Genomic DNA, 23,860 nt, shown 5'->3' on the forward strand with positions numbered 1-23,860 from the left:
TGGGTGAGAAGTTGGGGAGAGGTTAACTATTTAAAAATGAAAGAATTGTTGAGAATGGAAAATCATGAGGACAATTGAAAATCTTATTTTTGAAGGAGGTTTAATAACATAAGAAGATTTTTAAGTTACAATATTGAGGGAAGGATAGCAAATTCTACATGAAAGCATAATTCATATGTAATATGCATAGCAAACATTTATAGAGAATAATATCAAATATTGGTGAGGATATGCAGAAATCATATTTCATACACTTAGAGTTTCATTTTAAATTGATGTAGCCATTTGGAAAAAAAAAATGGCAGTATCAAAATTTAAAATCTTTTGACAGAATTTCACTTCATGGTATCTTTCTTAAACATTTACTTGTGCATGGGAGGCAATTCTTAGGATGATCTTTGAAGCTCTGTATATGATGCTTTGAAGCATTTTGAAATAATCTAAATGTTAATCAGTTTAGAATTAAATTATTTGGAATTAATTAAATGGTTATGTCCACATTGTGCTCTGTTACACAGCAAATGAAAAGAATGAGGTATAGACATGGAAGAAACAGATCCCAGGACAGTCTACATGAAAAAAAGGAAGTTACAGAGAAGAATATGTGTGATATGCTATTTGTTTAAAAAAAAAAAAAGAAAACTGATACATCAATTGATATGTGATATGCATGCATGTTTTAAAGAAAAACCTCTTAGATACACAGAAAACTAATAACAGTGATTATCTCTCAAAGGAGAAATGGAATTGAGAGTAGTGATAGAGGTCTGGGCCAGGTGCAGTGACCCACACCTGTAATCCCAGCACTTCGGGAGGCTGAGATGGGAGGATGGCTTGAGCCCAGGATTTCGAGACCAGCCTAGGCAACATAGTGAGACCCTGTCTCTACAAAAAAGAAAAAAAAGAAGAAGGAGAAGTCTGTAATCTTTATTTGTAATGTTTGGAGTTTTTAGCCTCACAGTGGATTTGATAAATTATTTATAGAATTGAAAATAAATTTGAAAATATTTACTTGTACAGAGAAGAAAATTTATGAAAATATAAACAGCTTATCCTTATGAGCAAGACTGAATTCTCAGTTGACTAGACACATCAGCTTCTGTCCTTGTCAACTCCAATTTCTTACAACTGAATCTACCAAAGACTGAATCTATCTGGAGATTCAGGCCCATCTTTGTTTCACAGTTCTTTCAAGTGTAGAAAGTTTATCAATCTCTGCCCCACTTACTTGTGGAATTTAAAACTAAATTTTCCTGCTCACACGAAAAACTTATCAGTCTATCTCTGACTACCTACTTCTGTGTATTCTTCTAAGCTACAATATTCTCTCTTTATTGACCCATCTCTCCATATTTCAACATAAAGTTGAAAGTATCTTTCAGCGCTTTGTTATTAATTTGCCTAATAACTGAATACTAAAAATCTTTCCGTGAACCTTTACTGGTACTGGAAATCTTGTGACTTTGCTTAACTTCTTTTGCCAGTCTGCCTTGGGGCAGGGTCTTACTTCCCATACTCTTTATCTGTACACAGTTGTCCTGCCACATACAGATAAATGCTTTGCCTCAACTACTGCACTGTCTTACTTCCAACCTGGACCGGTTGTTAAATTTCTTAATGCAAGTACCATATTCTGGCCCTGGTCATTACATGAACCTCACCACTGAGTTTTACTACTTTTTAGGTATTCTGCCTTAGAATGCCTGTTTACCAAACAAGATTTGATAACTGGGTTCAGAATTTTTAATGTAGTACAAGCCATGAACATTTTGTGTACAGAATTCAAAAGTCAGTTGTTTCTCATTGAAATAAAAAAGTGAGCTTAAATAAGCAGTTAAAATGGGTTAAATATGGGTCTTTCACTGTATTACTTTTACTCAATATTGACTTTGTTAATAAGAGTTGGGAATAAACCATATACATGCGTGGCTCAATACATCAAGTCTAACAAGTAAAACTTCCCCTGTAGGGTCTACATGTAAAGACTGCCAATGTAAATTTTGTTATGAAAACCTGTTATCTGATGCTTTATCTAGTATTTTTATTAACAAATACATTTTCCTATTTGTGAGACTCCAGTGTCACATTGATGTCTGTCCTGTGGTTATTTCTCAGCGTCACAGAACGTGTCCTGCTACTGGGAGTTTAATTACTTTCTTTGTAACTCACTGTGTAATAGCTGATTTTCACCTTTTAACACTTTTTCTCCCTGTACTTCCAACCCCAGAAGTGCTGTTGCAGTGAATATTCCTTCAGAGCAAACCATTAGTTCTAGCCCTTTCTGTTTTTTTAAAGTAGTATGTGATATATGGTTGGGTCTTATGAAAACTAAAAACCCAGTTACAAATGTAGCATAAAGACAAATGAAGCCAAATTTTGGGCCTGGAGATGAGATGGTTGTGAGAATAGGTGGAGATTCTGTGTGGAAAATATGACCTCTTAAGGTTACTATGCTAATAAATTAGAATATCAAACATGAAGTTGTTAATGTATGAATAATACTGACTTACCTCAAATAAGATGTTCAGATTGAGAGTATGAGATGAGAAGTCTGAGTCAACAAAGTAAAATGTGATGGGTTATATTAGCAAAACAAGTTAAGTGGGAGTTACCTGAAACTAGCTCCTGGGCATCATCAGTTCCTCACTGTTGGAGCTACTTTTGTAGCTATGTTTGTTCAAAGTTTTCAGAGTTCAGTTTAACAAAATAATTACACAGACTTAATAATATGAGGCAGATCCTTTCACTTACGTAAACAACATGGGAATAGACTAGTCTGTTAGAATTACCATTTCATTTTACGAAACTTCAATTTATGAAACTTACTATATTCAAATTTTTAGGAGATAATTCTTGTTACCACCTAGATGGTTTATTGTTTAACTTCTGTTAAATTTTCTATATTCTAAATGTCTAAATACTGTTTACTGTTTAGCTTTTCAATATGAGGAAATAATATTAGTGCTGAAAGTAACTTTCAGGTGCCATGTAATGAATAGAAACCGGTGATGCTAAAAGCTAAGTCTTTAATTACCTATTTGGAGTTGGCATTGATATCCGAAGCAACAACATCCTGAATCCATAAAAAGGCAAAATTTGCAGTTTAATCTTTTTAGGATAAATTATCTTAAAGATGATTTAAAGATAATCACATTCTAAATTACTTTTCCAGAATTTATTTCATAATATGGTCTATGTATGTCCTAGTCTCACATACAAAGAAGGTATTGATTTCACACATTTAATACATCTATATTTATAAAACAACTTGCCTCAAAGAGTACAGGGACATTTTTATGTCATAAAATGTTGAATTAATAAATTTTTTTAGTAAAAGGTATTTTTTTTACCACTTCACACACTCCAGGATGCATAATCAAAAGGCAGACAAAGATCAGTGTTGTTGAGAATGTGGAGAAATTGGCATCCTTGTTATTGCTGACAGGAATGTAAAATGGTGCAACCATGTTGGAAAAAAGTTGGGCAGTTTCTCAAAAAGTTAAAAATAGAGTGACATATGACATAGCAATTCTGTTACTAGGTATATAACCAAGAGAAATGAATTCATGTTTACACAAAAACTTATACATAAATGTTCATGGTAGCATTATTCATCGTAGCCCAAAATCAGAAACAACCCAAATGTCCATCAACTGATGATGGATAAGCAAAATGTGATATAGTTATACAATTGAATGTTATTCGGTTATAAAAAGGAATGAAATGTTGATTCATGCTACAACATGAATGAACCTTGAAAACACCAGAAGGCCACATATTATATGATTCCATTTATATGAAATGTTCAGAGTAAGCAAACTTTTAGAGACAAAAAGTAGATCAGTGGTTGCCAGGCCTGGATGAGGAGGAGAATAGGGAGTGACTAATGAACATGGGGATTTTTTAGGGTAATTAAAATGTTTTTAATTAGATAATGGTGTGCAACTTTGTAAATAAGCTAAAAACCACAGAATTGTGTATGTTAAAAGAGTGAATTTTATGATATATGAATTATGTCTCAGTAAATAATTTATCAGTGTTTGTTTTTCTATATAAAAAGGTATTTTTTAATAAAATTGTAAAAAGTTTTATATAATTAATACCAGGATTTTCCAAAAAAGTTAATCACAAAAACTGACATTCACTTTAAAGCTTTACTGTATATTAATGTGAAATGTGCATTGTATGGAACTTACACCCATCTGAGAGTTGAAATAGCCCATGGTGTGTATCTAATGCCTATCTTCTCTGATTATATTTTGAATGGTATTTTGACTCACTGACAGGAGTGAAATAGCCTTTAAAAAGCATTTTAAAGTTTATCTTACCTCAGAAATGTCAGTTATGAATATTATGTAATAGCAGAAAGACTATCACTGTGAAGTGACTATGCTCTCTGCTTCACTGCCCTGCACGTAACTCACATTTCTTCTCCCTAGAATGCTTCCCACCCCTTACCTCCTCCTGCCTTACACACACACACACACACACACACACACACCCTCCACACAAACCAAGTTAGGTCTCCTTCATATATGTTCCCATTGATCCTAGAGATTACCCTATTGAAGCACTTACTATACTCCATTGAATTTTCATGTTTATTTGCCTGTTCTCCCCAGAAAACTGTAAGTTATTTTTAAAAGCAATATTTTATCTACCAATATATACACATTACCTAGCATACTGACTAGCTCAATAAATATTTGAATAAATGAATTTTAATAACATACCTAGCATTATACTGGGTTCATAATAGCTCCCTGAAAAGATATAGTGTATCTGTATTTTACTTTTCTGTTAGAACACAATCAACCTTAAGCATTTTCAAATTTATAGTATGTGGTGATTTATATGTTAAGTGGAAATGTTTTTATTATTAGTTATACCTATGGAATGAGGAGAATGTTCCTTATCTGAGTTGTAATAGCCTACTTGTAGGCCTATATTTATCTTCACAGTTTGTACATTTTTTTCTTGTAATATCAAAATATATGTATATTTACTAAGTTTATTTTGCAAATGTTTCAAGAATTTGTAGTTTAATGTGCATATTTCATTGCTTTCTTCTCCATCTGACATTATTTAGATTTAGGATGAAATAGCAAGCTGGGAAACAATGCCATAGACTTAAGAAGGCCTATGAAAAGTATAGAAATTAAATCATTCCAAGCAATGTAACTGAAATTTGTTCTTGCCATTTACAAAATAATAGGAAATAATTATTTTGGGGTAGAAGGAATGAAAATGAGGGTAGAATGGTAAAAGTTAATTGATATGTTGACTGGAATTACATATTTTCATACATACACCTACCTAAATTCTTTATAAAAGCTTTGCTGAATAAATATAAATTATTAACTGCACAAATATAGGGGAGTAGAAAATGTAGAAGTAAGGTTTATGAGTATATAAATCATTGAGACTGCTTTCTTTAGAGTGTCATAACCATTCTGCTTCTTTCAGGTACAGAGAACTACAACTTAGTACAGAAAGCAAAGTAACAGAATTTCTCCATCAAAGTAAATTAAAATCTTTTGAAAGTGAGCGTGTTCAACTTCTACAAGAGGAAACGGCAAGAAATCTTACACAGTGTCAATTGGAATGTGAAAAATATCAGAAAAAATTGGAGGTACATGTACAAGCTTTTCTTTCCACATTAGCATGGCATGTAAAGTCCCTAAGTGCAAGATTTATATTGAGCTTTGTTTCTCCTATAGGATGTGGCACTATCCTGCAAAAAAAAAAAAGGAAATATGTATTTCAGAAAGATGTATACTGAAAAGGAATGGAATTGTTAGGAAACAAAAATAAGAAAAATCTCATTCACAATAGCAACCAAAAATATATAATGACTTGGAATATTTTTAATAAGAACAGTGCAGAATCTATATAAAGAAAACTATAGAACTTCACTGACATGTGAAATGAAACACCATGTTTCTGGAAGGGAATGAAGTATACATTTTTTTCAGTTTTCATCAAATAATATGATATGTTTCTATCTAATCAGACGCCAGCATATTTTTTAACTGAAAATAATTCTATAGTACAACTGGAAAGAAAAACAAATACAGAATAGTCAATATTTTTAAAAGTACTTTTTAAAAAGAAATAATGGAAATGTATATCACATTTTAAAGTGTGTTCTGAGGCAAGAATAATTAAGCTGCACACAAAATTAGTTCACAAATGTTATAAAATGCAAAGCCCCAAAACATATTTACATAAATTTAAGAATTTATACATGGTAAAGGTCACATTTCAAATCAATAGGGAAAGTGTGGATTGGACAATAAATGATGCTGTGATAATCATTTGAATATTTAGAGAAAATAGTTGACTCAATACCTCATACCATACAGCAAACTTAAACTCAGATGGATTACTAGGGTGCATATAGATATATAATATATATTATATACATATAGTGTGTGTGTATGTGTGTGTGTGTAGCTATGAAAGTATTAGAAGTAAATACAGATGAGCCAGGTGCAGTGAGTCACGCCTGTAATCCCAGCACTTTTGGAGACTGAGGTTGGTGGATCACCTGAGGTCAGGAGTTCTAGACCAGCCTGGCCAACATAGTGAAACCTCATCTACTACTTAAAAACTGTGGAAGTTAGGTGTGGTGGTACACACCTGTAGTCCCAGCTACTTGGGGGTTGAGGCAGGGAGGACTGCTTAAGCCCAGGAGGTCAAGGCTACAGTGAGCTGAGACGACATCACTGCACTCTGGCCTGGGCAACAGAGCAAGACTCCGTCAAAAAAATTTTTTAAAGTAAATACAGATGAAATTATATCTTATGTTTACTTTGGGAATTAATCTGTTAATCTGATGAAGGCAAGGAAAGAAATTATATAGGAAAAATAAAAGCTGAATTTATTTTTTAAATTCATAAAATTTAAAATTCATAAATTCATAAAATTCATAAATTTGTAAAATTTATATTTAAAAATTAATATTTAAAATAATATGAATAATATTAAAGGCAAAATAGAAACTGAAAAACACTATTTGTGTTATATATGACAGAGGGCTTATGTCCTTCATTTTAAAAGATATTTTATCAAGGAGACATACTTTCCCCTTCTACATAAATAAGTGGGGAAAAAAAGGAATGGACCATTTCCAAGAAATGAAATGCAAATTGCTAACAAATAAATAAATGAACATATGAATTCTCACTGATAATTAATGAAATATAAATTTAAACTTTTTTTTAACCTTTAGATAGGTCTGTGTGTTGTTTTTAAAGTGCTGGCAAGAGTACCCTTAAGTGGGAAATCTCATGAGTCAGAAAATGAAACAGCCCTTCTGGACATTATGGTAATCTGTGTTAAAGGCCTTAGAAGGTTGACCACATTGTGAATTTTAGCTCCAGATCAACTGCAAGAACAAACCAGCAATCCTAAGAGGACCCGCAGACCCTCTGAAGGAAGCGGACTGCTCCTGCAGGACCTGAGAGACACCCCAAATATTCTGAGAGGTGGAAAGCCTCGGGCAAGTTTTCAAGCCCAACTTGCCCTGGGCCTGGAAACAGACTAGGGGCTGTTGTGGGGAGGGCAGTGGGGGTGAGACCAGCCCTTCAGTTTTCATGGGAGCTGGATGAGGCCTGTGACTGGTGGCTTTCCCCAACTTCCCTGACAACCTGCATGACTCAGCAAAGGCAGCTATAATCCTCCTAGGTACACAACTCCAGTGACCTAGGAATCTCATTCCCCTTCCCCATATTACCTGCAGCAAGACTGACCTAAGGGTAGTCTGAGCTCTGACACAGCTAGCCCTGCCCCCACCTGATGGTCCTTCCCTACCCACCCTGGTAGCAAAAGACAAAGGACATATAATCTTGGGAGTTCCAGGGCCCCACCCACTGCTGGTCCCTTTCCATACAGCTGATGCTTTCTGGAAAGCACCACCTCCTTGCAGAAGGCCAACCAGCACAAAAATGGAGCATTAAACCACCAAAGCTAAGAACCCTCATGGAGTCCATTGCACCCTCTGCCACTCCACCGGAATAGGTGCTGGTATCCATGATGGAGAGACCCACAGACAGTTCACATCACAAGACTGTGCAGAAACCCCCAGTACCAGCCTGGAGCTGAGTAGACTCGCTGGGTGGCTAGACCCAGAAGAGCGACAACAATCACTGCAGTTCGGCTCACAGGAAGCCACATCCACAGGAAAAGGGGGAGAGTACTACATCAAGGGAACACCTCGTGGGACAAAAAAATCTGAACAACAGCCTTCAGCCCTTGACTTTCCCTCTGACAGAGCCTACCCAAATGAGAAGGAACCAGAAAACCAACCCTAGTAATATAACAAAACGAGGCTCTTCAGCGCCCCCCAAAATCACTAGTTCACCAGCAATGGATCCAAACCAAGAAAGCCCTGATTTACCTGAAAAAGAATTTAAGAGGTTAGTTATTAAGCTAATCAGGGAGGAACCAGAGAAAGGTGAAGTCCAGTGCAAGGAAATCCAAAAAAAAATGGTACAAGAAGTGAAGGGAGAAATATTCAAGGAAATAGCTAAAAGAAAAACAATCAAAAATTCAGTAAACTTTGGACATGCTTTTAGAAATGCGAAATGCTCTGGAAAGTCTCAGCCATAGAATTGAACAAGTAGAAGAAAGAAATTCAGAACTTGAAGACATGGTCTTTGAATTAACACAATCCAACAGAGACAAAGAAAAAAGAATATGAAAATATGAACAAAGCCTCCAAGAAGTGTGGGATTATGTTAAACAACCAAACCTAAGAATAATCGGTGTTCCTGAGGAAGAAGACAGTTCTAAAAGCTTGGAAAATGTATTTGGGGGAATAATTGAGGAAAACTTCCCTGGCCTTGCTAGAGACCTAGACATACAAATACAAGAAGCACAAAGAACACCTGGAGAATTCATTGCAAAAAGATTTTCACTTAGGCACATTGCCATCAGGTTATCCAAAGTTAAGACGAAGGAAAGAATCTTAAGAGCTGTGACAGCAGATTTCTCAGCAAAAGCCTGCAAGCTAGAAAGGATTGGAGGGTCCTATCTTCAGCCTCCTCAAACAAAACAATTATAAGCCAATAATTTTGTATCTAGCGAAACTAAGCATCATAAATGAAGGAAAGATACACTCATTTTCAGATAAACAAATGCTGAGAGAATTCACCGTTACCAAGCCACCACTACAAGAACAGCTAAAAGGAGCTCTAAATCTTGAAACAAATCCTGGAAACACATCAAAACAAAATCTCTTTAAAACATAAATCACACAGGACCTATAAAACAAAAATATAAGTTAAAAATCAAAACAATAAAAAGTAGACAGTCAACAAAGAGCATGATGAATGCAATGGTACCTCACATTTCAATGCTAGCATTGGATGTAAATGGCCTAAATGCTCCACTTAAAAAAGGTACAGAACCGCAGAATGGATGAGAACTCACAAACTATCTGCTGCCTTCAGGAGACACACCTAACAAATAAGGACTCACATAAACTTAAAGTAAAGAGGTGGAAAAAGGCATTTTATGCAAATGGACACCAAAAGCAAGCAGGGGTAGCTATTCTTGTATCAGACAAAAAAAACTTTAAAGCAACAGTGGTTGAAAGAGACAAAGAGGGACATTGTATAATGGTAAAAGGCCTTGTCCAACAGGAAAATATCACAATGCATCTAATACTGGAGCTCCCAAATTTATAAAACAATTACTAATAGACCTAAGAAGTGAGATAGACAGCAACACAATAATAGTGGAGGACTTCAGTACTCCACTGACAGCATTAGACAGGTCTTCAAGACAGAAAGTCAACAAAGAAACAATGGATTTAACTGGATTTAAACTGTACCTTGGAATAAATGAACATAACAGATATAAACAGAACATTTCATCCAACAACTGCAGAATACACATTCTATTCAACAGCACATGGAACTTTCTCCAAGATAGACCATATGATAGGCCATAAAATGAGCCTCAATAAATTTAAGAAAATTGAAATTATATCAAGCACTCTGTCAGACTGCAGTGGAATAAAACTGGAAATCAACTCTAGAAGGAACCTTCAAAACCACACAAATACATGGAAGTTAAATAACCTGCTCCTGAATGAGCATTGGGTCAAAAATGAAATCAAGATGGAAATTTAAAAATTGTTTGAACTGAATGACAATAATGACACAACCTATCCAAACCTCTGCAATACAGCTAAGGCAAAGCTAAGAGGAAGGTTCATGGCCCTAAACACCTACATCAAAAAGTCTGAAAGAGCACAAACAGACAATGTAAGGTCACACCTGAAGGAACTAGAGAAACAAGAATAAACCAAACCCAGCAGAAGAAAGGAAATAACTGAGATCAGAGCAGAACTAAATGAAATTTGAACAACAACAACAACAAAAATACACAAGATAAATGAAACAAAAAGCTGGTTCTTTGAAAAGATAAATAAAATTGATAGATCATTCCAGGCATGGTGGTTCATGCCTATAATCCCAGCACTTTGGGAGGCTGAGGTGAGCAGATCACCTGAGGTCGGGAGTTTGAGTCCAGCCTGACCAACATGGAGAAACCCCGTCTCTACTGAAAATGCAAAAAAAAAAAAAAAAAAAAAAAAAAGCTGGGCATGGTGGATTGGTGGATGGTGGTGCATGCCTGTAATCCCAGCTACTCAGGAGGCTGAGGTAGGAGAATTGCTGGAACTTGGGAGGCGGAGGTTGCAGTGAGCAGAAACTGCACCATTGCACTCCAGCCAGGGCAACAAGTGAAACTCCATCTCAAAAAAAAAAAAAGACCATTAACAAAATTAACCAAGAAAAGAAGAAAATCTAAGTTACCTCACTGAGAAATGAAACAGGAGATATTACAACTGACACCACTGAAATACAAAAGATTATTCAAGGCTACTGTGAATACCATTACACATATAAACTAGAAAACCTAAAAGAGATGGATAAATTCCTTGAAAAAATGCAACCCTCCTAGCTTAAATCAAGAAGAATTAGATACCCTGAAAAGACCAATAACAAGCAGCAAGATTGAAACGGTAATTTAAAAATTACCAAAAATAAAGTCCAGGACCAGATGGATTCGCAGCAGAATTCCACCAGACATTCAAAGAAGAATTGGTACCAATCCTTTTGACACTATTTCACGAGATAGAGAAAGAAGGAACCCTCCCTGATTCATTCTATGAAGCCAGCATCACCATAATACCAAAACCAGGAAAGGATACAACCAAAAAAGAAAACTACAGACCAATATCTTTGATGAACATAAATGCTAAAATCCTTAACAAATACTAGCTAACCGAATCTAACAACATATCAAAAAGATAGTCCATCATGACCAAGTAGATTTCATACCAGGGATGCTGGGATGGTTTAACGTATGCAAGTCAATAAATGTGATACACCACATAAACAGAATTAAAAACAAAAATTTTATCTCAATAGATGCAGAAAAAGCATTAGACAAAACCCAGCATCGCTTTATGATTGAAACCCTCAGCAAAATCGTCATACCTTAACATAGTAAAAGCCATCTATGACAGACCTACAGCCAACATAATACTGAATGGGAAAAAGTTGAAAGCATTCTTCCTGAGGACTGAAACAAGACAAGGATGCCCATTCTCACCACTCCTCCTCCTCATAGTACTGGAAGTCCCAGCCAGAGCAATCAAACAAGAAAGAAATAAAGGGCATCCAAATCAGTAAAGAGGAAGTCAAACTGTCCTTGTTTGCTGACCATATAATCGTTTACCTTGAAGACCCTAAGGACTACTCCAGAAAGCTCCTAGAACTGATAAAACAATTCAGCAAAGTTTCCGAATCCAAGATTGATGCACACAAATCGGTAGTATTTTATACACCAACAGCGACCAAACAGAGTCGAATCAAGAGCTCAACTCCTTTTACTATAGCTGCAAAAAATATATAAAATACTTAGGAATATTCCTAACAAAGGAGTCAAAAAACCTTTACAAGAAAAACTACAAAACACTGCTGAAAGAAATCGTAGATGACACAAACGAATGGAAACACATCCCATGCTCACGGATGTGTAGAATCAGTATTGTGAAAATGATCATACTGCCAAAAGAATCTACAAATTCAGTGAAACCCCCATCAAAATACTACCATCATTCTTCACAGAGTTAGAAAAAAACAATTCTAAAATTCATGTGGAATCAAAAAAGAGTCCACACAGCAAAACAAGACTAAGCAAAAAGAACAAATCTGGAGGCATCACACTACCTGATTTCAAACTATACTATAAGGCCATAGTCACCAAAACAGTGTGGTACTGGTACAAAAATAGGCACATTGACCAATGGAACAGAATAGAGAACCCAGAAATAAACCCAAATACTTGCAGCCAACTGATCTATAACAAAGCAAACAAAAACATAAAGTGGGGAAAGGGCACCCTTTTCAACAAATGGTGCTGGGATAATTGGCTGGCCTCATATAGGAGAATGAAATTGGATTCTCATCTCTCACCTTAATACAAAAATCAACTCAAGATGGATTAAGGACTTAAACCTAAGACCCAAAACTATAAAAATTCTAGAAGCTAACATCAGAAAAACCCATCTAGGCATTGGCTTAGGCAAGGATTCCATGACCAGAAACCCAAAAGCAATTGCAATAAAATCAAAGCTGGCCAGGTGCAGTGGCTCATGCCTGTAATCCCAGCACTTTGGAAGGCCAAGGCAGGCAGATCACATGAGGTTGGGAATTCAAGACTAGCCTGACTAACATGGAGAAACCCTATCTCTACTAAAAATACAAAATTAGCCAGGAGTGGTTGCACATGCCTGTAATCCCAGCTACTCGGGAGGCTGAGGCAGGAGAATCGCTTGAACCCGGGAGGTAGAGGTTGCGGTGAGTCGAGATCGTGCCATTCCACTGCAGCCTGGGCAACCAGAGCAAAACTCCATCTCAAAACAAAAAACAAACAAAGCTAAATAGCTGGGACCTGATTAAAGAGCTTTTGCACAGCAAAAGGAACAATCAACAGAGTAAACAGACAGCCCACAAAATGGGAGAAAATCTTCACAATCTACATCTGACAAAGGACGAATATCCAGAATCTACAGTGAACTCAAATCAGTAAGAAAAAAAACAGTCCCGTCAAAAAGTGGGCTAAGGACATGAATAGGTTCTCAAAAGAAGATATACAAATGGCCAGTAAACATGAAAAAATGCTCAATATCACTAATGATTGGGGAAATGCAAAACAAAACCACGATATAATACCCCCTTACTCCTACAAGAATGGCCATAATCAAAGAATCAAAAAACAGTAGGCTGGACGAGGTGGATCACCTGAGGTCAGGAGTTTGAGATCAGCCTGGCCAACATGGTGAAACCCTGTCTCTACTAAAAATACAAAAATTAGCTAGGCATGGTGGCGGGTGCCTGTAATCTCAGCTACTCGGGGGACTGAGGCAGGAGAATCACTGGAACCCGGAAGGAAGAGGTTGCAGTGAGCCAAGATCGTGCCACTACACTCCAGCCTAGGTGACAAGAGCAAGACACCTTCTTAAAAAAAAAAAAAAAAACAGTAGATGTTGGCACGGATGCGGGGATTAGGGAACACTTCTACACTTCTGGTGGGAATTTAATCTAGTACAGCTGCTATGGAAGACAGTGTGGAGATTCCTTAAAGAACTAGAAGAAGAACTACCATTTGATCCAGCAGTCCCACTACTGGGCATCTACCCAGAGGAAAATAAGTCATTATTTGAAAAAGATACTTGCACACACATTTATAGCAGCACAATTCACAATTACAAAATGCCCATCGATCGAGTGGATGAAGAAACTGTGATATATATATATATATGGAATACTACTCAGCCATAGACATGAATGAAGTAACAGCATTTGCAATGACCTAGATGAGACTAGAGACTATTATTCTAAGGGAAGTAACTCAGGAATGGAAAACCAAATGTCACATGTTCTCACTGATATGTGGGAGCTAAGCTATAAGGATGCAAAGGCATAAGGATGATACAATGGACTTCGGGTACTTGGGGGGAAGAGTGGAATGGGGGCAAGGGGTAAAAGACTACATACATGGTGCAGTGCATACTGCTCGGCTGATGGGTGCACCAGGGTCTCTCAAATTACCGCTAAAGAGCTTACTTGTGTAACCAGATACCACCTGCACCCCCAATAACTTACGGAAAAATAAATAAATAAGGGCCATGTGGCTTTAAAAAAAAAAAGAAATTGATTGTTGGCATCAGAGCCTGTAGTCTCTGCATCAGTAGGCAATATACCAAGTGGGTGGTATTACTCTTTCTTCAGCTTTTAAATATTAAGTAAACCCCCAAAATAAAATGGAAAGGAAAAAAAAAAGCTGATCCAGTAATTTTACTTCAAGGAATTTTATCTAAGGAAATAGAGATACGTTTATATAATAGGTTTAGATAAATGATGCATGTCGCAGCATTATTTGTTATGTAAAAATTGGAACTAACAAGTGTCCAACAGTAGATGAAGTTTTCAATTAGCATATTATAAATAGTGTATTTTGCTGTGTCCATGCACTGCGTGTTCTTGGGTATTTTAGATTTGGGGAAAAGGCTAATTAAAAATATGGAATGAAGGATGCAGTTGTGAAATTAGTATGGTCTTGACTATGGTTTACATGTTCAGTAAAAATCAATATACATAGAAAAACATTCGAAGGAAATAAACCCTTTTTTTTTTTTTTTTTTTTTTTTGGAGACAGTCTCACTCTGTCTCCCAGGCTGGAATGCAGTGTCACAATCTCGACTCACTTCGACCTCTGCCTCCCCAGTTTAAGCCATCCTCCCACCTCAGCCTCCTGAGTAGCTAAGATTGCAGGCATGCACCACCACACCTAGCTAATGTTTTTATATTTTTAGTGGAGATGGGATTTCACCATGTTGGCCAGGCTCGCCTTGAGCTCCTGACCTCAAGTGATCCCCCTGCCTCAGCCTCCCAAAGTGCTAGGATTACAGGCATGAGCCACCGTGCCCAGCCAAACATATCCAGACACTAAAGTTTATTTATAAATGGTGTAATTATGGGTGATTTTTATTTCTTCATTCTCCCCCCTAGACTAAGGCCTTTTTAAAAATATGTTACTAGGTCTCAGCCAGAGCCTGGCATATAGTTAATTGAATTGATAATATGCAATACTTTGTAACTGAGCATCTATTAGGCAGTAAGCATGTGCTGGGCCCGATTACACACACAAATTTTAAGAATTGATTCCTATCTTCAAGAAACTAAGAATTTTGAACAGGGCTTTGAATAGAGCTTTCTGTAATGATGGAAATGTTCTATATCTGCACTATCCAGTTCAGTAGCCACTTGCCATGTGTGGTCATTTAGCACTTGAAATACGGCTAGTGCACTGAGGAATCAAGCTTCTTTAGTTAATCTTAAATCTAAAATTAGCTACATGTATTTAGTGGCGCTGGTATTGGACTGCAAGCTCTAGACAATTAACCAGAGCATCCACATCCTTACTGTTGGGCAGTGGTAGAATTTGAAAGCTTTTCTCCTTAGTTTTATCATAAAAGAAAAACAGAAGGTCTTTTCTGCCCAGATAGAATCTCTTCTAGTGGTATTGGGTAGGGATTGGCCTGTGGGCTTTAGGCTCGACAGACCTAAGATTTGAACCCAGTTACTCACCACACTCTGGATAAATTACTCATTTTCTTTGGGAATAATAATAACAACTGCTTCATAATGTTGTTATATCTGTTTGACTCAAATAAAACAACCATTTATGCTCAGTACCAATTCATAGAAATCCTCAAAATGTTGTTTTGATGCTATAGAATTTTGTTTTAGTTAAGTTGGGAAATGCTAGGAAAATGAAAGTATCTTTTCCCAAAAGATAATCATTTGTTGGGTAAAAGATAATTTTTTTTTCACTTTTCAGGTCCCACAATAGTGTGCCCACTAATAAACTCAAGCATTTTAATCTTCCAATTTTCCTTTCTGTATATGAAGGTTTATTTTACAGTTACAAAAATATGAAATTATAGGTCATTAAACAGAAACTACAATGCAAAGAAACAAAGTTATTCAATTAGAAGCCTTTCTCAATTGAAAATCAGATATTAGTTTCCCCTAAATTGTAATGCAATTCAATTACAGGATAAATATCATAAAATACAACTGGTTTGTTTTTCATTTGAAAATACATATGTTGCATCCGTTTGTCATTTATCCAAAATATCAAAAAAAAATTTTTTTTTTTTTTTTTTTTTTTTGGGAGGAGGAGTCCTGCTCTGTCACCCTGGCTGGAGTGCAGTGGCGCCATCTCGGCCCACTACAACCTCCATCTCCCAGGTTCAAGTGATTCTTGTGCCTCAGCCTTTCAAATAACTGAGACTACAGGTGCACACCACCACAACCAGCTGATTTTTGTGTTTTTAGTAGAGACGGAGTTTTGCCATGTTGGCCATGCTGATCTCAAACTCCTGACCTCAGGTGATCCACTTGCCTCATCCTGCCAACGTGCTGGGATTACAAGTGTGAGTCACCATGCCTGGCAAAGTATTTCTTTTTTAATGGCATTCTATTTTAAGACCACATAATATAGAAAATACACTTATAATACTAGGTGACAATATCCCTTTACACAGCTATATGCTCTAGATTTTTTTTAATGTATAAGGTGAGAATAAGAGATTTTTGAAGAAATACACCGTAAAGTTAAGGGGTTGTTAACTAAGAAATCAGCCTTACTCATTTTAATGTTTTATTTCTACTTTTTTGTTCTAGAGAAGTTATATTGTTTAATATCGCACAACTAGTAAGTGACTGAACTGTGATTAGACCTTAACACCTGACCAACGTCACTTTAAAACCCATACCTTTTTTTTTTTTTTTTTTTTGAGACGGAGTCTCGCTCTGTCACCCAGGCTGGAGTGCAAAGGAGTGATCTCAGCTCACCGCAACCTCTGTCTCCCAGGTTAAAGTGATTCTCCTGCCTCAGTCTCCTGAGTAGCTGGGATTACATGCGCGCACCACAATGCCTGGCTAATTTTTGTATTTTTAGTGGAGACGGGGTTTCACCATGTTGGCCAGTCTGGTCTTGAACTTCTGACCTCATGATCTGCCCATCTTGGCCTCCCAAAGTGCTGGGATTACAGGCGTGAGCCACCACACCCAGCCTAAATCCCATACTTTTAACCACCACAATATCTAATAATATTTATTACAGTAATTTCTCCAAGATTACACTTCTGGAAAGTACTCTGATTAGTGAAACTAATTAAAGGGCCTCAGAAAATAAAGCCTTAGTGAAAAACATAAAAAATATATTAAATATATATGTATGTTTAAAAAGACATAAGCAAAATGTGTAGATGGTGTCTACATCTGAATCAAATCAACGTTCAGTATTTAAAACTTTTTTCATGTACTTTCTTCAGAAAAATGCTGTAGAGTCATAATCTGTTGCAGGTGATTCTCCCACACATCCTTTTTTATTCCATTTAGCTGGTTACAAACAAAATTGATTTTATAACCTCCAAAATATTTCAACTTGCAGTTTGCAAAGGACTCTCATAGACCTGTCCACTTGGTCTCTGGATGCAGGTGACTAGTAATTATTATGCTTTGTTTAAAGGTCTTATATGGAAAAACACCTTTCTAAAACATGTTATGGTTCTAAAGATTCTGGTTGATAAAACTGAGTCTTGAGGGAATTTCTTAACATTGTGTGCCCCTATTAAACTGAAGCCTTGGGAAGACAGGGATTATTCATTTATCATTGTGTCAGCAGTGCTTAACAGAGTGCCTCTCTCATAATGAATTCTCAGTAAATACTTGATGAATGAATGGTTTGATTAAGAATAATGTAGTATCATCATTTGAATCTTTTGTGGGAGGGTGGGGTTCTTGAAAGTATTTTTAAGACAATTCTCATTTATAATTAATTTATAGAGAAGTAATTTCATGACGGTAAAGATAATGGACTTTTTTGGGCTTTTACCCAATATTCTCATTGATTGTTAACTTGGGGATGATTTATTTTTGCTTAATTATTAATTGGCAAGGGGTCCCAAAATGTTGGTTTTATATATTTGTCTCTGTTTAAGGCAAAATTATGATTTTGTATTATCATTATTTAATCTTTGTATTATCATTCAGTTAATACATGTATTATTCAAAGGAAGGAAAATTTTACTGTGAGAACTTTATATTTAATGGATTCCTAAAATTAATGGGCTTATTTTATGTATCCATGTTTAAACTGAAATGTTGATGTATTGATTTTTACTAAAACAAATCTTTAGTATTATAGCCTACCATGGGTCCAATAGTCAAGTTCTCTTTGGCTTTTCAGAAGCAGTAGTAAGTTTACTTATAACAGCCACTCAGACAAATCCACAAAAACAGAAAATTCTGTAATATGGGGCGCTAGTGGTATTGGGAGATACCCCACATCAGTAGTTTCTCAGGATCTCTCTGTTCATGTTATGAAGATATTTTTTAAATTATATCTCTCATAATATTTTTAAAATCTCTTCTTAAAATAATACCATATAAAATATCCCATCTTCAACATTTTGATTCTTTATCCCTAATCATTTCCCCTGTTTTTCTTCGTGTGGTATTTTTGCTGGGGGAAGTGGGGTACAAATGAAAAAGTGTCAGCTGTGCTGTGGGAATAGTCATTTAACACTGCCTTTACTGGTTCTCTCTTTTGACAGTGGAATTAGTATCATCAGCTTCTTAATGAATTACATCCCAATGTGATGAACTCCACGTAAGCTCCAGATAATTTCACTGAGCGGTGATTTTTTTATAATGAATTAACAAGTTTCTAGAAAACACATTCCCAACAAGCAAGAATAAAGAAGAAATAATCTAAAACACATTTTGTTTTTTCTGACCCAACCAGAGCCACTGGAAATCACCATAAAAATGTTGTTCCCATTTTATTCCTTCTCCACTCTCCAAAGGAATGAATATGGAGAGTGAGGGATAATGTTTTGTTTACTTTAGGGGAAAGTTTTGCTGAAAATCGAAGGAAATGACCTGAAGTGAATTAAGGAAAATTATAATTTCTGCTCATTGAGAACTGTAAATAGGTTTTCCTTCTGCCTTTTACCACATCACAGAAAACACATAATCATACACATTTTGTAATGTGAACTTTATGTCATTAGAGAAAATAGTTATCTTTAAAAGTGTTTAATTGTAGACAATTCAAGATAATTAAATTAGTGGAACTCTATTTGCGTGAACTATTTCATGCAGAATTGTCATATATTTCTTACAGTAGCAATAGTACTTTTCAACACTATGTTCTAGGTACTCTGCTAAGCACTGTAAATTTATCATCTCATTTAATTTCTTTCAACAGTGTTTTAAGGTCAGCCTATAAAGAATAAGTAATTGCCTAAGATCACAGCTAGTAAGTGTCAAAGCCATATTGAAATCCAAATTTTTCTGGCTCCAAACCATATTCTTCACTGTAGTAGTCTGTTGCCTCTCAGGAAACAGTATATTACTTACGCTGTATTAGGAAGCGAGTGTAATACCACTCCATAATTTAGTCTGTAATAGGAAGTAAACGTTCTAGGTAATTGGAATTTAAGCATTAAAACATTTCCTTATCACTAGAGGCATCTTCTTAGTTAATTTATTGTTGTCATCATGGTGTTTCCTTCAATGAATCACCATTGGAGTGTAGGATTTTTTGCTTGTATACAAAATGACTCCAATTTCCTTGCCTTTTGCATCTTGTTTTTAATGTGTTTTAATTGTTCACAAAGGCATTTTCTGATACTGCCTCAAGCAGCACTTCACATTTGCCTTTTTATTTCCTGCTTTGAATTTATGGCTGTTCAGAAAACCAAAAATATTATTAAGATCATAGTTTGGGTAGATTCAGTAAGCTCTGATGGAAAATTGAAGGATTTATTGTCAGCATATCGTTTTTACAAACAACTTTGTAAGCCTCTGTCAGATAGTTTTGATTGCCAGGTAAATGACCTCTATGTAAATATGACATTGTATTTTTTTAAATTCTAACAAGCAAATGCTAATATTACTCCTATAATTATTCCTAATTTTAAATTCATTTTTTATCCAGCTTATAAAATAAGGATAAGGTACTTCATAATTTTCAGCTAAAAACAACTGAATTATTTTTACCTTAGAAATAAATATATTTAATTTCTTATTAGTCATCTTAATTGAGCTACTTTCTCTTAATATTTAAATAATTAAAAAGCCTTGTGTATGTCTTCACATCATGTTTTTGTCTTAACTGTGCACCTATTTAATTCTGCCTTTGTAATTCTTCTCTTTCACTATTAGGTTTTAACCAAAGAATTTTATAGTCTCCAAGCTTCTTCTGAAAAACGCATTACTGAACTTCAAGCACAGAACTCGGAGCATCAAGCAAGGCTAGACATTTATGAGAAACTGGAAAAAGAGCTTGATGAAATAATAATGCAAACTGCAGAAAGTAAGTCTCCCCACACACACACGGGCAACTTTTTTTTCTGGCAACAAAGGAAGCCTGACATTATTTCTATAACTACTTTGGGACCAGGCACTGTGTAATCTTAGCACTTTGGACAGCCAAGGTGGGCAAATCACTTGAGGTCAGGAGTTCGAGACCAGCCTGGCCAACATGACGAGACCCCGTCTCTACTAAAAATACAAAAAAAAAAATTACCCAGGAGTGATAATTGGGTAATCCCAGCTACTCCAGAGGCTGAGGCAGGAGAATTGCTTGAACCCGGAAGGCAGAGGTTGCATTGAGCCAAAATCATGCCACTGTACTCCAGCCCAGACAACAGAGCAAAACTGTCTCAAAAAAAAAAAGAATAAAACTACTTTGCTGTATTTTCTTAAAATATAATTGGTGACTATTTCTAAATAAAATTCTGTATTTCAAATATTTGTTCATCTTCATCTCAGAAATTGCAGTCAAAAAAGAAACAAGTTAAATATGATAGCTTTTATCTTTTTTATTTTTTATCTAATTCACTTATTCTGGAATTGTTAAGTATTTACATCTGTCAGGAACTAGGGATTAGGAATTCATGGAAATAATTCCCATCTCAAGGGGTTTCTAATCTACTGGGAGAGATGAACATAATAACAAATAATTAGAGTAGCAAGATAAATGCTATAAGCAAGAAATATGCAGTTCTCAGTGGAAATACAAAAGAGATCATTAATTAATCCCACCTTTAAAGGAGGCGAGGAATATCTAAGAGGGGAGATGACACTGGAATTAGTCTTTTTTTTTTTTTTTGAGATGGAGTTTCGCTCTTGTTGCCCAGGCTGGAGGCTAGAGTGCAATGGTGCGATCTCAGCTCACCTCAACCTCTGCCTCCCGGTTTCAAGTGATTCTCCTGCCTCAGCCTCCGAGTCACTGGGATTACAGGCATGCACCACCACACCCACCTAATTTTGTATTTTTAGTAGAGACAGGGTTTCTCCATGTTGGTTAGGCTAGTCTCAAACTCCCGACCTCAGGTGATCCGCCCGCCTCGGCCTCCCAAATGCTGGGATTATAGACGGCCACCGTGCCTGGCCTTGGAATGAGTCTTGAACTACAAATAGAAATTCATTTGATGGTATTGTGTTATAATCTTTGATCTTTAATTTCTATTTTCCGTTTTTCTTGTTTTCCCCTCTTGTTAACGTTATCTTCCTGTCTTATCCCTAACATTAATAAATATTTTAAATTAACATTTCACCGTTGGTTGTGATGTTTGCTACAGTACATTATTTGTGTTCAAAAGTCAGATAACTGTGGCATTCTTATAAAAATGGGATTAAACTTCAATTGAAGTTGAATTTGAATCTAGGTAGGGTTCTAATTATTTTAGGCACATTTTCACATAAGGACTGTATTTACTTGTAGGCCAATGTAAGAAAAACTTTTATTTCTTTCCTATCATTGTCCTATTTCCCATTTCCAAGGTCAGTGTCTGATAACTGCAATAGATTTTAAATTTATCTTCAGTTTCTTCACTGGAGTTCAAGTAATCTTTGTAACATTCAAATTTTCATATCATATGCCTGCTTTAATGACTTTTATTGTCTTCATTAAGACAGTAAAGTCAAATTTCTTTACATGACTTTGTGATTAGCCTCATGTTTACCTTTCTACTTTTCATATCTTGCCATTCCCCTCCATGTCATATTATTGTCTTGAAAGTTTCATACTCTTTCTTATCTCCATAACTTTGCATATGTCCCTTTGTCTAAACAAATTAGGAATAGAAGGAAACTTCCTCAGTCTGAAAAAGGGCATTTATAAAAACCAATAGCTAAAATTGTACTTAATGGTGAAATATTAAATGCTTTCCACATTAAGGGGGAGAGTAAGACAGGGATTCCTATTTTCATGATTTATATGATTTATATTAAGCACTGTATTTGAATTCCTAACCTGTGAGATAAGGATAAGAGAAGATATAAAATATATAAAAATCAGAAAGGAATAATAAGAATGTGTTTTCAGATTACCAAACAACTACTAAAACTGGTAAGTGAATATAGCAGGATATACAGTCATTACCTAAAAATATACTAGAAGTAAACAATTGGAGAAGTAAGTAGCAGCAAAAAACACAAAATACTTAGGAATAAATTTAAGCCAAAAAACCCTACAGATCATTGCTAAGAGAAAAGAACCACTCCCCCAAAAATCACGAAATATATTGTGAATTCTATCAATTTAGTGTTCTTCTAGTCACAGTGGCAGCAGGCTTTTTTGTATTTCATTCATATGGAATGCAAAGGACTGGCATATCCAAAGCAATCTTGAAAAAAGTTGAAGCCCTATGTGGTGGTACACTCCTATAGTCCCAGCTACCTGGGAGGCTGAGGCAGGAGGATTGCTTGAGCTTAGAGGTTAAAGCCTGTAGAGTGCGATGATCGTGCCTGTGAATACCCACTGAACTCCAGCCTGGGCAACATGGCGCGACCTTCTCTCCCCCACAAAAAAAAAGAACAAATTGGAAGAATTGCACTACCTGTTTTCAAGATTTACTATAAAGCTTCAATATCAGGCTAATATAGTACTGGCTTAAGGAAAGACAAATACAGCAATGAAACAGACTAGAAAACCCAGAAACAGATCAATACTTAAATAATAATTTCATTTTTAACAAGGCAGCAAAGCAAATAAATGGAGAAAGGAAAGTTTGTTCAGTAAATGGTACTAAAAAAAAATGGACATCTTTATGGAAATAAACTTCCATACACCAATATTAATCTGAGACGATACCTAAATGGAATAGCTGAAACTATAAATATGTAACAGAAAACATAGGTGAGTATCTTTACAACTTGGGGTACATTAAGACCTTTTTTGACATGGCCCTTAAAAGTAATTATCATAACAGAAAAATTGATAAACTAGATATCATCAAAATTTAAAACTTTTATTCAAAAGACACCATTAAGAAATGAATAGCCAAGCACAGACTCAAAGAAAATAACCACAATTTTATGTCTGACAAAGGAATGATATCCAAAATAAGAAAATATTGAGGAGAAAATATTCACAAAACATAGATTAGACAAAAAAAAAAAAAAAGATATCCAAGCATGGTGGGCTGAAAAACATCCTTCTAGAGATGTCCATGTCCTGTTGGGCGTAGTGACTCGTGCCTGTAATTCCAGCACTATGGGAGGCCGAGACGTGGATGTCTTGAGCTCAGGAGTTCAAGACTAGCCTGACACGGTGAGACCCCATCTCTAAAAAGAAAGAGAGAGAGAGAGAGGGGAGAGAGAGAGAGAGAGAAGGGGAGGGAGGGAGGGAGGGAGGGAGGGAGGGAGGGAAGGAAGGAAGGAAGGAAGGAAGGAAGGAAGGAAGGAAGGAAGGA

The 23,860-nt window shown here is 35.8% G+C and overlaps 1 protein-coding gene across 1 annotated transcript in view; it reads left to right on the plus strand.

Moving 5' to 3' along the window:
• The window catches only part of PIBF1 (progesterone immunomodulatory binding factor 1), a 238,480-nt gene that overhangs the window by 111,074 nt on the left and 103,546 nt on the right, over positions 1–23,860 (plus strand). Inside the window, exons 11-12 of the mRNA XM_025363989.1 lie at positions 5,467–5,632; positions 20,325–20,475. Of these exons, the coding sequence (XP_025219774.1) occupies positions 5,467–5,632; positions 20,325–20,475 (317 nt within the window). The remainder of the gene's footprint in view (positions 1–5,466; positions 5,633–20,324; positions 20,476–23,860) is intronic.

Source organism: Theropithecus gelada, chromosome 17 (assembly GCF_003255815.1).
Source record: "Theropithecus gelada isolate Dixy chromosome 17, Tgel_1.0, whole genome shotgun sequence".
Lineage (NCBI taxonomy): Eukaryota > Metazoa > Chordata > Mammalia > Primates > Cercopithecidae > Theropithecus > Theropithecus gelada.